Below are 12,791 nucleotides of genomic sequence, written 5' to 3'. Positions count from 1 at the left end.
GCTTACCAGGAATGATCTTAACCTGCATCTGCCTGGAGTGCGGGAACCATGGCGACTCTCTGACTCAGCTTCTTTCTCCCGGCATCCTGTTCTGTTTTCTCCGCCTACCTAAGGGTTGGCCTATGAAATGGGCCTAGGCAGTTTCTTTATTAATAAGAAATCATTCCCACATCATGTCCATCCTAGAATTTACTATGTAGGCCAGGCTGGCCTCAAACTCAGAGCTCTGCCTGGCTCTGCCTCCTAAGTACTGGGATTAAAGGCGTGCGCCACCGCTATCAGCAAGTATCTCATAGTTTTAGATCCCTCAGTGTATGGGTTATTAGACACTCCCTCAAAGTTTGTTCCTATCACAGTAACTGAAAACTATACCTATAGATAATGAAATACACTATAAATTACTGTTTTGTCCACTATCTTAGACTTCTGGTCCTGCCTAGACATTTTTAAAAATATTATTTATTTATTTTACATCCCAACCACAGTTTTCCATCCTTTCTCTCCTCCCACCTCCCATCTGCCTGCCCCCATCCTCAATCCTCTCCTCCATTTCTGTTCAGAAAGGGGCAGGCCTCCCATGGGTATGAACAAAACATGGCATATCAGGTTGAAATAGGACTAAGCCCCCCTGCGCCCTGCCCCCGCCTGCCAAATTTAGACTGGGCAAGGCAATCCAGTATAAGGAAGGAGTAGGTTCCCAAGAGTCAGACAAAGCATTAGGGACAGCCCCTGCTGCCATTGTCAGGAGTCCCACAGGTAGATCAAGCTACACAACTGTCACATATATGTAGAGGGCCTAGGTTGTTTCCATGCAGGATCCCTGGATGTTGGTTCAGACTCTGAGTTCCTATGAGCCAGGTTAGTTGTTTCTGTGGATTATTTTGTGATATGCACAGGGTTCTCAAGCTCAGCTTGAATGTTCAGCTGTGGGTCTCCTGTGTCTTTTTATTGCCAAGTTGGTTTCATTGATACTGAGGAAATTTAATGACTAGTGATTGTTAATTCCTGTTGTTGTGGTTGTGGTGGTGGGGAGGGTGCAGTGTGTGTTTCCTTTCTTTGGGTTTGCTAGAGTGAGATTATCTATTGCCTCTGTTCATGGGTATAACTAACTTCCTTGAGTTGGAGTTTTCTTTTTAGTACCTTCTGTAAGACTGGATTTGTGGATAGATATTTATTAAATTTGACTTTGTCATGAAATATCTTGTTTTCTCCATTTATGATGATTGAGCATATTAGTCTGGGCTGGGATCCATATGTTACTTGGCCTTTTTTCCTTTTCAGTTTTTAGTATTCTTTGTTGTTTTTTTTTGTTTGTTTTTGTTTTTTTTTGTTTTGTTTTGTTTTTCGAGACAGGGTTTCTCTGTGGTTTTGGAGCCTGTCCTGGAACTAGCTCTGTAGACCAGGCTGGTCTCGAACTCACAGAGATCCGCCTGCCTCTGCCTCCCGAGTGCTGGGATTAAAGGCGTGCGCCACCACCGCCCGGCATGTTGTTTGTTTTTTTTATTAATATTCTTTGTTTTGATTATTATGTGGCAAGGGTTTTTTTTTTTTCTGGTCTTGTCTATTGTATTTTTTAAAAAAACCTATATAGATAGGTATGCCTGTTTTAAGGTTGGGGAAATTTTCTTCTATGATTGTGTTGAATATATTTCTGGCCTGTTGAGGTGGAATTCTTCTTCTATCCCTGTTATTCCTAGGTTGGTCTTTTCATGGAGTCCTAGACCTCTTGGGTGTTTTGTGTTAGGAATTTTTTAGCTTTAACATTTTCTTTTACCAATGAATCTATTTTCTCTATCATGTGTTCAGTGCCTGGGATTCTCTCTTCCATTTCTTGTATTTTGTTGCTGATACTGGCATCGTTGGTTCCTGATCATCCATCCAGATTTCCATTTCCAGAGTTCTCTCAGTTCTGTATTTTCTCTATAGCTTCTGTTTCCATTTTCAGGTCTTGAACAATTTTATTTTTTTCTGTCCACTGTTTTTTCTTGGTTTTCTTGACATTATTTAAGAGATTTGATAATTTCCTCCAATTTTTTGGTTGTTTTTCCTTCAATTTTTTAGAAGATTTTTTTCATGTCCTCCTTAAGGATCCCTGTCATCTTCATAAAGTTATTTTTCAGCTCATTTTCTTGTGCTCTAGCTGTGTTGGAATGTTGAGGTTTTGCTGTTGTAGGATAGTTAGGTTTTGGTGGTAACCCTTTCTGTTATTGGCTGTTCTTACACTGGCATTTAGGCATCTGGGTTTGGGTTGATTATAGGTCTAGGTGTTCAATCCTGTGTTTGTCTTTGTTGGATGGGTGTTTTTTCCTTGGTTTCTGTTTCCTCTCTGGTCTCCTGGCCTAAATGGCCAAGAATTCTGGGAACTGTTGAGTCTTCAGATCCAGTAGGGTGTTTCTACTAGGTTTTGGGGGGCCTTGAGTCCCTGATCCCATCTGGCCTCTGGTAAAGCCCAAGTCTTCTTGGGTCTCTAGATCCGGCCTGGCCTCCAGTAAAGCCTGAGTCATTTTGATCCCATCTGGCCTCTGGTAAAGCCCAAGTCTTCTTGGGTCTCTAGATCCAGCCTGGCCTCCAGTAAAGCCTGAGTCATTTCCTGGGGTACCTAAGATCATCCTGGCCTGTGGTAGAGCTGCTGGGGATGTTCTTTTGAATGGTGTGGAATGTATGCGGGCTTATGAGCTGGACTTGGGGAGGATGATGAGGTGGCAGGGGTTGGGCTGTCTTTTGGGTCTTGGGGAAGTAGTATGCAGGGGTGGCAGCAGTTCAGCTGGTAGGCACCACTTGTCAACTGGTGAGGACTGTACCAGAGCAGTGGGAGTCCTCTGGAGTTAGGGCCAGCACTCAGCAGTGGTGCTGGTGCTGAGAGGTGGGAGGGGCCAGGCTACAGGACAGGAGGGTCAGTCACCAGTTGTGACTGGTGTGTTTTTGCCTCCGTGGTGAAGTCTACTGGGGTTAGCAGGTAGGGCCCAGCCGCGGGGCCAGGGACGAGCTGGGAAGGTGTTGGCCTGGGGAAGGAAACGGGGCTAGGATCCAGGGAGGGGGTATAGGTCCCCTGGCAGTCAAGTCTCCCACAGTCCCTGCTTGTGTGTACTGGGCCTACTTGACGAAAGTTTTCCTGGGCTGGGGGCGGAGGGCCCAGTAGCCAGGCCAGGGATAGCTGGGCTGGTGTGGGCTTGGGGAAGGGTCACCAGGGATGGAATGCAGGGAGGGATACAGTTCCTCAGTGTTGGGAGTCACCTGGGGTTGAGGGTAGCAGCAGAGGGGTCAGGGAGGAGATGGGATGGCTTTTGCCTAGGGAAGGGTTATGGGAAGACAGAATCTGTTCCTAGACATTTTTTGATGCACTCTTTATTATACATAAGGACTTTTATCAGTAGTTTGTTATATGATCTAGACAGTTTCTTAGAAATAAAATGAAGGTTGTACAAAATATCGATTTCCAATTTCCAAGGTTCTTTTTTTTTTGTTTTGTTTTGTTTTCAGACAGGGTCTCTCTGTAGTCCTGGCTATCTTGGAACTCACTTTATAGACCTGGCTATTTTTGACTTACAGAGGTCTGCCTGCCTCTGCTTTCTGAATACCGAGATTAAAAGAGTTTCACATCTTTGGTATTTTGCTGAAGAAAATCTTGAACACATATTTCATTATGCTTCATTATAACTTAGTCTTTTTAATCTCTCATTCATTTCTGTTTGCATTACATTAACATTTATTTAATTAAATGAAAATTTATTTTTGTAGCTCATAATTTTACTTTAATAGTTCCTAATTTTTAGGGCTTTTTGGGTCCTATAATTCTTTGTATAGTTTTTATAGTTCTCATTAATTTTCAAAGACTGATAGGGTTGAGTATGCAAGCTCTTTAACATTTAACGTAATGGGAAGGTAGACACTTAAGACGTTAGAATATCATTTTAGAGTCACTTGGCAACAGTATTCTTATATGAGTATATGCCAGTGCAGGAGGAAAGAAAGATCCTCTTTAAATGTGTTGCTAAACACATGGTAGAACCCTTTACAAAAACGTCTTGAGGTTTCAGGCCAGTTACTGTGATTTCAGAAGAGCTTTGGATAAAGAGAAATGACTGCCGGTACCTCTTACTAAGTAGGCCCTAAAAATGCTGTTTCCATCAGTTTCCACCTTAAGACATTTCCATTCCTTTGGGGAAATGGATATTAAAACAATGTGGTCCTCAAGTGTTCTGTGCCGAACTAAGCCAGGACAGTGTACCAGGCCTTTTCTTCTGGGCCACCAACAAGCTCATGACACAGACTTACTAGTTTTGAATGCTGGGCCTACCTTAGGTCTTCTCTTGCTAGCTCTTATAACTTTGCCTGTTTCTCTGTATCTCCCTTTTACCTCGGGATTTATGACCTTTCTTCTGTATATCTCATTTTTACTGTTTCTTTATGTCTGCTGGCTGGTGTCTCCCTTGTTCTCTCTTCCTCTTGTTCCTCCTGTTCTTTTTTGAGCTTAGATTTCTCCTCCTATTTATTTTCTCTGCCTGCCAAAACCACCTATCCTTTCTCTGCCATGCTATTGTCTGTTCAGCTCTTTATTAGACCAATCAGGTGCATTAGGCAGGAAAGGTGAAACAAATGCAACACATCTTTTCATAATTACACAAATGCAGCATGAATAAAAGTAATACATCCTTCACAGTTACAATAATATTCCACAACAAGTAGATTGTTGGGTTTGTTAAATTTATGAATTAAACTCTTGAGAGTAGCTACTGTGTTTTCCAAAAAGGTCTGGAAATTTGCCAACTAGCATTTTTTTTTCCCTCCAGGCAAAACTCAGGATGAAAATAATGTTTCATTAAGCCATTATCTGAGCGGACCAGTTTGGCACAGGTGTGATGAGGTCATAGCATGGCACAGTAGCTCACTTTTTTATCACTGCTATTAAACATGCTGTAGAAGGGAGGCCGCTTGTTGGTTTCTGGCCACCCAGCTAGCTTAGACCTGAAATAATCACACAGAAACTGTACTAATTAAATCACTGCTTGGCCCGTTAGCTTTAGCTTTTTATTGGCTAGCTCTTACATATTAATTTAACCCATTTCTATTAATCTTGCATCACCACGAGGTTGTGGCCTACCAGCAAAGTTTCAGCATGTCTATCTCCAGTGGAGGCTCCCTGGCATCTCTCTGCCTCTGCCCTTCTTCCTCCCAGCATACAGCCTAACTTTCCCTGCCTAGTTCTGTTCTTCCCTGCCATAGGCTCAAAGCAATTCTTTATTTATTAACCAATAACAGCAACACATAGACAGAAGGACATCCCACACCATTTTCCCTTTTTTGTTTAAACAAAAAGGAACACTTTAACGTAGTAAAATTATATATAACAAAACAGGTATCAAGCAAGAATTATATCTACTTTATTTTTTTATTTATATCTACTTTATTTTTATCATAACTAAGGAAAACTATAACTTGAATTCTTCAACTCCATCAGAGACTCCAGAAGGATATGATATTACCTAAGTAAACAGGAAGTGCATTGTAAGCAACTTCCAAAACTCTAGAATTGACAGGGACATCTCACTACCTGGATAGTCACCCAAAGTTTTATACCATTGGGGCATCCATCTTCAGCCTATAGGCCCATAGTATCCAGCAGACTTTTCCACGAAGCAGGAAATTTCAAAGACAGTTCTGCCTATATTGGTAGTTTGTCAGTCACTTTCTTCTGTATCATGCAGAATGTCTCACTGACTCTTTCATGAAGGATCATCTCACCTTTAGGCAAGTTCAGCAGTCATTTCGTTGTGGGTACTGCATGTCTAGTTCATTAAGCAGTCCAGGCAAGAGCAGTTTCTTGCCCATATGGCTCACCAACTCCATAAGGAGCCTCTTCGATGCCCTCCTTCCTCTTGAAGTAGATTGGTCCTGCCAGGAGCAGATGTGTCTCACTGTCATGAAAAGTCCTAATTTCTTAAAACATTTAAATGCCGTATTCTGAAGGTCTCTGAATGATTTGAAGAATACCTAATTGAAATACATCCCTATATATCTAAAAAACCTAACTAACATAACAATAAACTTGACTATTATAGATGATTATCATCTATTAACCTATATTTCTTAATTATACATTACATTTTTAAATGAGCTAAACAAACACAATACCTTAATCAAGGTCAGAAATACATGTACATATAACAAAATTGGTCTTAAATTTGTATCAATAAACCAAGATCCATACCCATGCAAATTATTAATATCTATATCATATCCCCCTTTAAATGTAAACAAACATTTATAGACACTATTTGGGAATATGGGCATAGTTTCCTCATACTGTTTCCTGCTGATGGGTGTAGTAATTTTTGGGGGTAGTCACAGCAATCTCTGGGGGTGTGTGTCTTGTCCCATCAAACCACACCAGTCTGGAAGCAATCCATAGGTTCTCACTCTCTGGAATCCAGAGAAGAACCTCTTATCCAAAGCAACATATCCTTAGACTCAATTTTTTTTTTTTTTTTTTTTGGTTTTTCGAGACAGGGTTTCTCTGTGGTTTTGGAGCCTGTCCTGGAACTAGCTCTTGTAGACCAGGCTGGTCTCGAACTCACAAAGATCCGCCTGCCTCTGCCTCCCAAGTGCTGGGATTAAAGGCGTGCGCCACCACCGCCCGGCTTAGACTCAAATTTTTAATTCAAGATACCTTTGAAATATATATGTTTACCTAAGCAGCCCCAGAATCAGATGTCTATCTGCAGTCCAAAAAACTCAAAGATAACACAACAATACACATAATTCAGACTCTCTGTGAATTTTCCATCTTTACGTGGCTTTTTTTGCTCCTTTTAATCTATGACTATCTGTACTCTGTCTCTTTAAAGACTTTACCCCCCTCCTTTTTAAAGCATTAACTTTATTTTATGACTCTCTATATTCTTTTTTGTCTTATCTTTTTTTATGTACATTTGTCCAACACTATAACTCATCTGGATTTGTCTTTATTGCATATCTGTAATTCTTTACTGTCCAGGAGGAGCACCTTTTAAAATGCTAAGCACTTCTTAAAACTTAAGCTGTGCCATTACTATGGTATATGTAGTACTTCCTGCTTGCCCACCCAGTCTGAAACTTAAGCTGCACCATTATTATGATATATATGGTACTTCCTGGTTTCCTGCCCAGTCCAGCATGATGGGGCCGCTCATGCCTCTGAGAGCCATGCACACAGCTCCATTCTCAGGTGCACAGCCAGTCCATGTCGCCATCAAGCAAACTGCAGAACTCTGCTTACAAACCCACTCAAATGCTCTGTAGCCAGACCTCCTGCCTGCAGGATGGCCCAGAAAGCTGGCATTTCAAAACAACAAGACTTCTTTCCTACTAAGGCTGAATCAGGAAAACCTCTCCTAAAGGAGCCATACCTCTGTTCGCTTCTAGCAACAGAGCTCATCCAAGAAAATGCCGCTAGCAAACCATGCTTAACTCTGTTCTTTTGTGTCTAGAATTAATTTTTATGCTTTCTCAGGTTTTTATGTAGATGTAGTTACCCACATTGACTTGCCAATTGTTGCAAGGAGCTGCATGTTCGTCCTGGCTTCTCAGAACCAAAATAATTACACAGAAACTGAATTAATTTAATCACTGCTTGGCCCATTAGCTCTAGTTTCTTATTGGCTAACTCTTCCTTATTAATTTAACCCATTTCTATTAATCTGTGTATCACCACATGGCTGTGGCTTACAGGCAAAGTTTTGGTATGTCTGACTCTGGCAGTGGCTCCATGACTTCTGTCTGATTCCACCCTTCTTTCTCCCAGCACACGTTCCCTTTGAGGACTTCCCATGACTTTTTTCTGTGATTGTATCTTATCTGATCATGTCATATCTTATATGACCATATCATATCTATACATTATTTAAGTTTGTTTGATCACTGTATCCCTTGGTCCCTTTTCCTGTTCTGCCAGCTCTGTTCAGAATCTAGCAGTGCTGCTGTGGTATATTCAGGTGTGTCTGTAGTTTTGGACAACTTTGCGCCAGTAAGTTTTGTACATATCTAATTTAACTCAATCCATTTTGGTTGCTGTGGTTCAAAATATTTTTCACATATTTTAGGTATATAGCTGTATGGAGACTCCTGAAATTATCTGCTTTCTTTAAGCTAATTATTTGTAACTTCTATTCCTTAGTGACAGGAAAGCAGATCATGGCTCAAAGGAAGAGGCAAACTTGATAATTTGTATTATAGGAACTAAAAGCATTGAGACTGCACCCCTACAGCTTCTTTGTGAGACTGACATCATGTTTAACACCTGATGAGGGTAATGACTGACTACATGACAGCAAAATAGTTACTGTACAACATAGCCTGGAACTACTAGAAGCACAGTAGCCACCAAGTAGCGGAGCATTGGAGAGGACCGCTGTAAAAACTCAGGGCAAAGGGCACTGGCCTGTGGGGAGAGTAGGGTGCAAGCAGATGAGAGACAGAGCAAGTGCCAGGCCGAGTGGCAGTGGCCTGGCTGCGGCTAGGGTGTGTCCCCAGAGACCAAAAGTGCAGTGTGATCCCTGGGTGGAAACGAAACAGAAACTTACTGTAATTTTTATGGTGTCTTAAGACTTGGTAATGAACGAGAGCCCTGTTACTAGCTGTTCAGGCACATTGCAGGGTTCTTCAGAAGGAGGAGGCTGTGGTGGTGTCAGAGGGAAGCCTTCAGCTCTGCCATGTGCTGAGAGGAAACATGGATGGACACCAGACACCCAGTCCTGGGAAGTCTTAACTCTTGTTGCTTATTTCCCTTGGAATATGCTCTTCCCATTAGAAATCCTCCGTGGTCACTGTAGTCTGTGTGTCTCCAGGCAGCTTCCTGCCTTTATCTCACAGGTGCTCCTCCCACAACCTTTCTATAAAGTGAGCCGTGCTTATAGTCAGCCCTTACTGGTGTCCATGTGTTATTGAGCATGGACTATGTACAGTCTGGATAATGGATTCTAAGGGAGAAACTCTGTTAGAACTTTTGTTTGTTTGTTTTGGGTTTTTTTGAGACAGGGTTTCTCTGTAGCTTTGGAGCCTGTCCTGGAACCAGCTCTGTAGACCAGGCTGGCCTTGAACTCACAGAGATCCGCCTGCCTCTGCCTCCCAAGTGCTGGGATTAAAGGCGTGCACCACCACCACCCAGCTGAAACTCTGTTAGAATTTTAAAGTCATGTTAATGTAATGTCTTTTTTTTTTTTAATTTCAGATTTTACCAGATGTTGCAAGGACTCTGGAATCCTTATGGTGGTAAAATGCCGGAAAGAAAATTCTGCACTGAAAGACTGTCTAACTGCTTAGTAAGTAGTCACCTCAGTGCTTGTCGGTCAGAGAATGCCACTTAATTCATTGCCTGTTATCTGTTCTGTGCCTTTACATCAACATGTTACAGGTAATCCGAAGAGAGAAAAACATGGAGGAAGGAATTCTTTGGCTTTACATTTGTCAGAGTTATAAGTGTGACTTTCCACATGGCTTAGCAAATCCTCTTTCTACAACAGATTTGTTTATAGAATTACTAAAGCCTGCTTTTTGTTCTTTTTGTTCTTTTTGTTTCAACTCCTAGGAAAGGTAGGAAAGTTGGAACAAATAATATGAAAACTATAAAAGTAAATTTCAATTTTTGAAGCTTATCAGATTTAAAAGGTATATTATTGTGTGTTTATGATGCGTGCATGTCGCAGCACGCGTGCAGATGTTAGAGGACAACTCTCAGGAATTGGTTCCTTCCCTTCTTCCACCGTGGGACCCAGGGATGGAACTCAGGCCATAGCACTCTGCAGCCCGTATCACTTGCTGAGCCATTTCATCAGGCCTAATCAATTCTTTTTAAAGCAGCATTTTGATATCATAGTGATGAGTATGTCACGGTCATTACCAAACTCTCTGGCTATGGGTTTTGAGATAGAGTCTGAATGTGTAGCTCTGGGCAGCCTGGATTTCCCTGTGGCCTTGAGCTTGGCCTGATCCCTTTGCTTTTCCCTTTTGAGGGCTGGGATTATACTAGGAGCTACCAGTCTGAGCTTAGTTCCTTAAGTCTTCAAATGAGTGTAAGTGGATCTCAGCGTGGTGGGTGTGGCACACGCCTGTGCTCTCAGCACTCAGGAGACCTCTGTGAGTTTAAGGACAGCCTGGTCTACAGAGTGAGTTTACAGAGTGAGTTACAGAACAGCCCGAAAGAGAGAGGAGAGAGAGAGAGAGAGAGAGAGAGAGAGAGAGAGAGAGAGAGAGAGAGAGAGAGAGCAGCAAATTCCATTTAATGCAGGTGCTTTTCTTTTTTATTTGTTTAAAGATATATTTATTTTATGTATGAGTACTCTATCTGCATGTACATTTTTATGCCAGAAGAGGGCATCAGATTCCACTATAGATAGTTGTGAGCCACCACGTACTTGCTGGTAATTGAACTCAGGACCTCTGGAAGAGCAGCCAGTGCTCTTAAACACTGAGCCATCTCTCTAGCCCCCTTTTGTTTTCATCTCCATATGTGTTTAGTATATACATTATTGACAAATAATATCCCAAAATATTTTAGTAAGTTGTTAGTTGATGTTTAATTCTGGCAACCTTTTGTTCTTTCTGTTTTTCCAAGTGCAGCCCTTGAAACATAAAAGTGTGATGTGATACTTCTTAGGAGAGTAAACTATCAAGATGGCTGAATTATATAAGAAAGAGAAACTGGGGGAGGGGAAGGGAAGCCCAGTTCCTGGGATGGGGAGCTTTAGGGTAGTGGTGCCTGAGAAGTGGGAGGAGCCACAGATACTGAAGGAGACTTGTCCCAGGTCTGTTTGGGACCTGACAGAAGTGTTGTTAATGAGGCTCTCACATGAGACTGTATGGTTATGGCTCAAGTAGGGTCTGCCCTGGCTGGAGTACTAAGGCCTCCAGAAAATAGGAGCACCTGCTAAACAGATCAGTCAGTCTCAGATGACTGCCTTTTTCCTGCAAGATGAGAGTGGAGAGGCCTGCCCAGGGGTGTACAGACCACAGGAGGCTGGTGGAAAGTAAGCAGCTCTCTTATCCTAAGCCCTTTAGTTTTGGAAGGGGCGCATACCTTTGCCTTGCTGCATCACACACAGCAAAGTGTCTTGTTCTCTGCCTCCAAGCCACCCTGGTCCACAGGGACCCTGGGGATGGGGGAGAGACCGGTGATTCTTGAATCCTGATGTCCCGAATTCTTTTCCCACCAAAGTTCTTTGTGCTAGAACTATCTGTGTTTTACACTCCAGCTGGAGCCCTTAAGAAGCCCAAGACAAGGAAACCTTTGGCTTCCTCCTCCTCACAACACAACCCCACCTTCTGTCCTAGCTCAGCAGGCTTCACTGCTGTGCTTAGTCCTTGAGAGTGACAGCAAGTCCTCCTGAGGTAACTGAAGGTCAGCCTACCAGATAACAAAGGCTTCCAGTGGGTAAACAGCTCTACCAAAACAGTTTGCAGGTTTGTGTTCTCCAATGGGGAAGAGGTCTAGGCAGTCAGCCAGGATTCCCAACCTGGGAGGTTCCTGGACTCATAGACTCCTCTGCGGAGGCTCAATTAATCTGCTGGTCATTGAAAGAAACTGGTTCTTCCTGTCTGTGTACAGGAAGCTGGTAAGCAGTGTTAGAGAAAGCTACAAACGTCTGCAGTTCTGGTGACAAGCACACCACTGCTCTGTGTATTGGAGACCATCTGCTCAGCATTTAGTGCCTGAGCATTGAACCCTGGTTATGAGCCAGCTGGAATTTCTTCCATGAGCCTCAAATTTCCCTCGCCCTGGTGACTGCCAGTGACAGTGTGTGCTTCCTGTGTGACCTTATAAAAGGCACCAGGGCCCTTCAGCAGGAGGAAAGGTGTTGGAGGAGTGGAGTGCAGACCACCCTGCAGTAGCGGTCACCTTCGCGCAGTCTGCAGGTGACGCCCCCACGCACCACAGCCACCCTTACTAGATGTCCTCAGGCGATGTGCAGCAGTGTGTGTCAAGGCCCACTTTGCCCTGGGCAGTTTTCACAGGTGAAGGCAGGACGCCTGAAGAGCCTTGCAACCAGCCCAGAGTGTTCATGAGAACAAAAACTCAAGGTCTGCTTCCATCATGAATGCTTTACTTTGGCCAGGAAACCGTTCTTGTTCATGTCACACAGGACTGTAACAGCTGTCTCATCTCCCATGGTGTCCATGCCCATTCCAGATGTATTGGGGATATGGGAGGAGTTGGGGATGACCTTTGGACACATGATGCCTGGGCTCCACCGAGTGTCACTGCTCTCAGCTCTAGAGGAGGAACCATGTCGGATACCATTCCATCTTGTTTGGTCAGAAAAATCCTTCACACCTTCTCAGTCTGGAATATCTCATTTCCCCCCAAAGTACAGTGAAAATTCCAGAGAGTAGAATATTATGATGCACGCTTGTAATCACTGCTAGTTCAAGGCTTATCTAGGCTACATAGTAAAATTCTGGGAGTGTGTGTGTGTGTGTGTGAGATGGGAGTGTTGTCCAAGAAGAATTTTAAAAACTCTATGTGGAAAGCCAGTCATGAAATCCATTTGTTACAGAAATTACAAAATGGATATTTCCCTCAGGAGTCATTTTGACTGCTACAAAACCACCCTGAGTGGTACGTAGGTAGCGACAGTGACAGGAAAGTGGAGAGGAAACACTTCTGATGAAAACAAAACAACACAAGACCAAAATCCGGCGCATCTTAGTTACAAGACTTGGGGTTTAGTAAAAGTACAGTGGGGACTTCTACTTGATCATGGTAGAGAAGTATATTATGAATAGGTGAATGTCTTAAACTCTAAGTGTTCAAATTTGAA

At 42.9% G+C, this 12,791-nt stretch overlaps 1 protein-coding gene across 1 annotated transcript in view; it reads left to right on the top strand.

The window, feature by feature from the left end:
- The window catches only part of Cmc1 (C-X9-C motif containing 1), an 81,888-nt gene that overhangs the window by 60,033 nt on the left and 9,064 nt on the right, over positions 1-12,791 (top strand). Inside the window, exon 3 of the mRNA XM_005348068.3 lies at positions 9,206-9,296. Within this exon, the coding sequence (XP_005348125.1) occupies positions 9,206-9,296 (91 nt within the window). The remainder of the gene's footprint in view (positions 1-9,205; positions 9,297-12,791) is intronic.

The sequence above is a fragment of the Microtus ochrogaster genome, chromosome 5 (assembly GCF_000317375.1).
Source record: "Microtus ochrogaster isolate Prairie Vole_2 chromosome 5, MicOch1.0, whole genome shotgun sequence".
In the NCBI taxonomy this organism is placed as follows: domain Eukaryota; kingdom Metazoa; phylum Chordata; class Mammalia; order Rodentia; family Cricetidae; genus Microtus; species Microtus ochrogaster.
The sequence above is the reverse complement of the archived record's forward strand: the minus strand, read 5'-3'. Positions and strand labels throughout refer to the sequence as shown.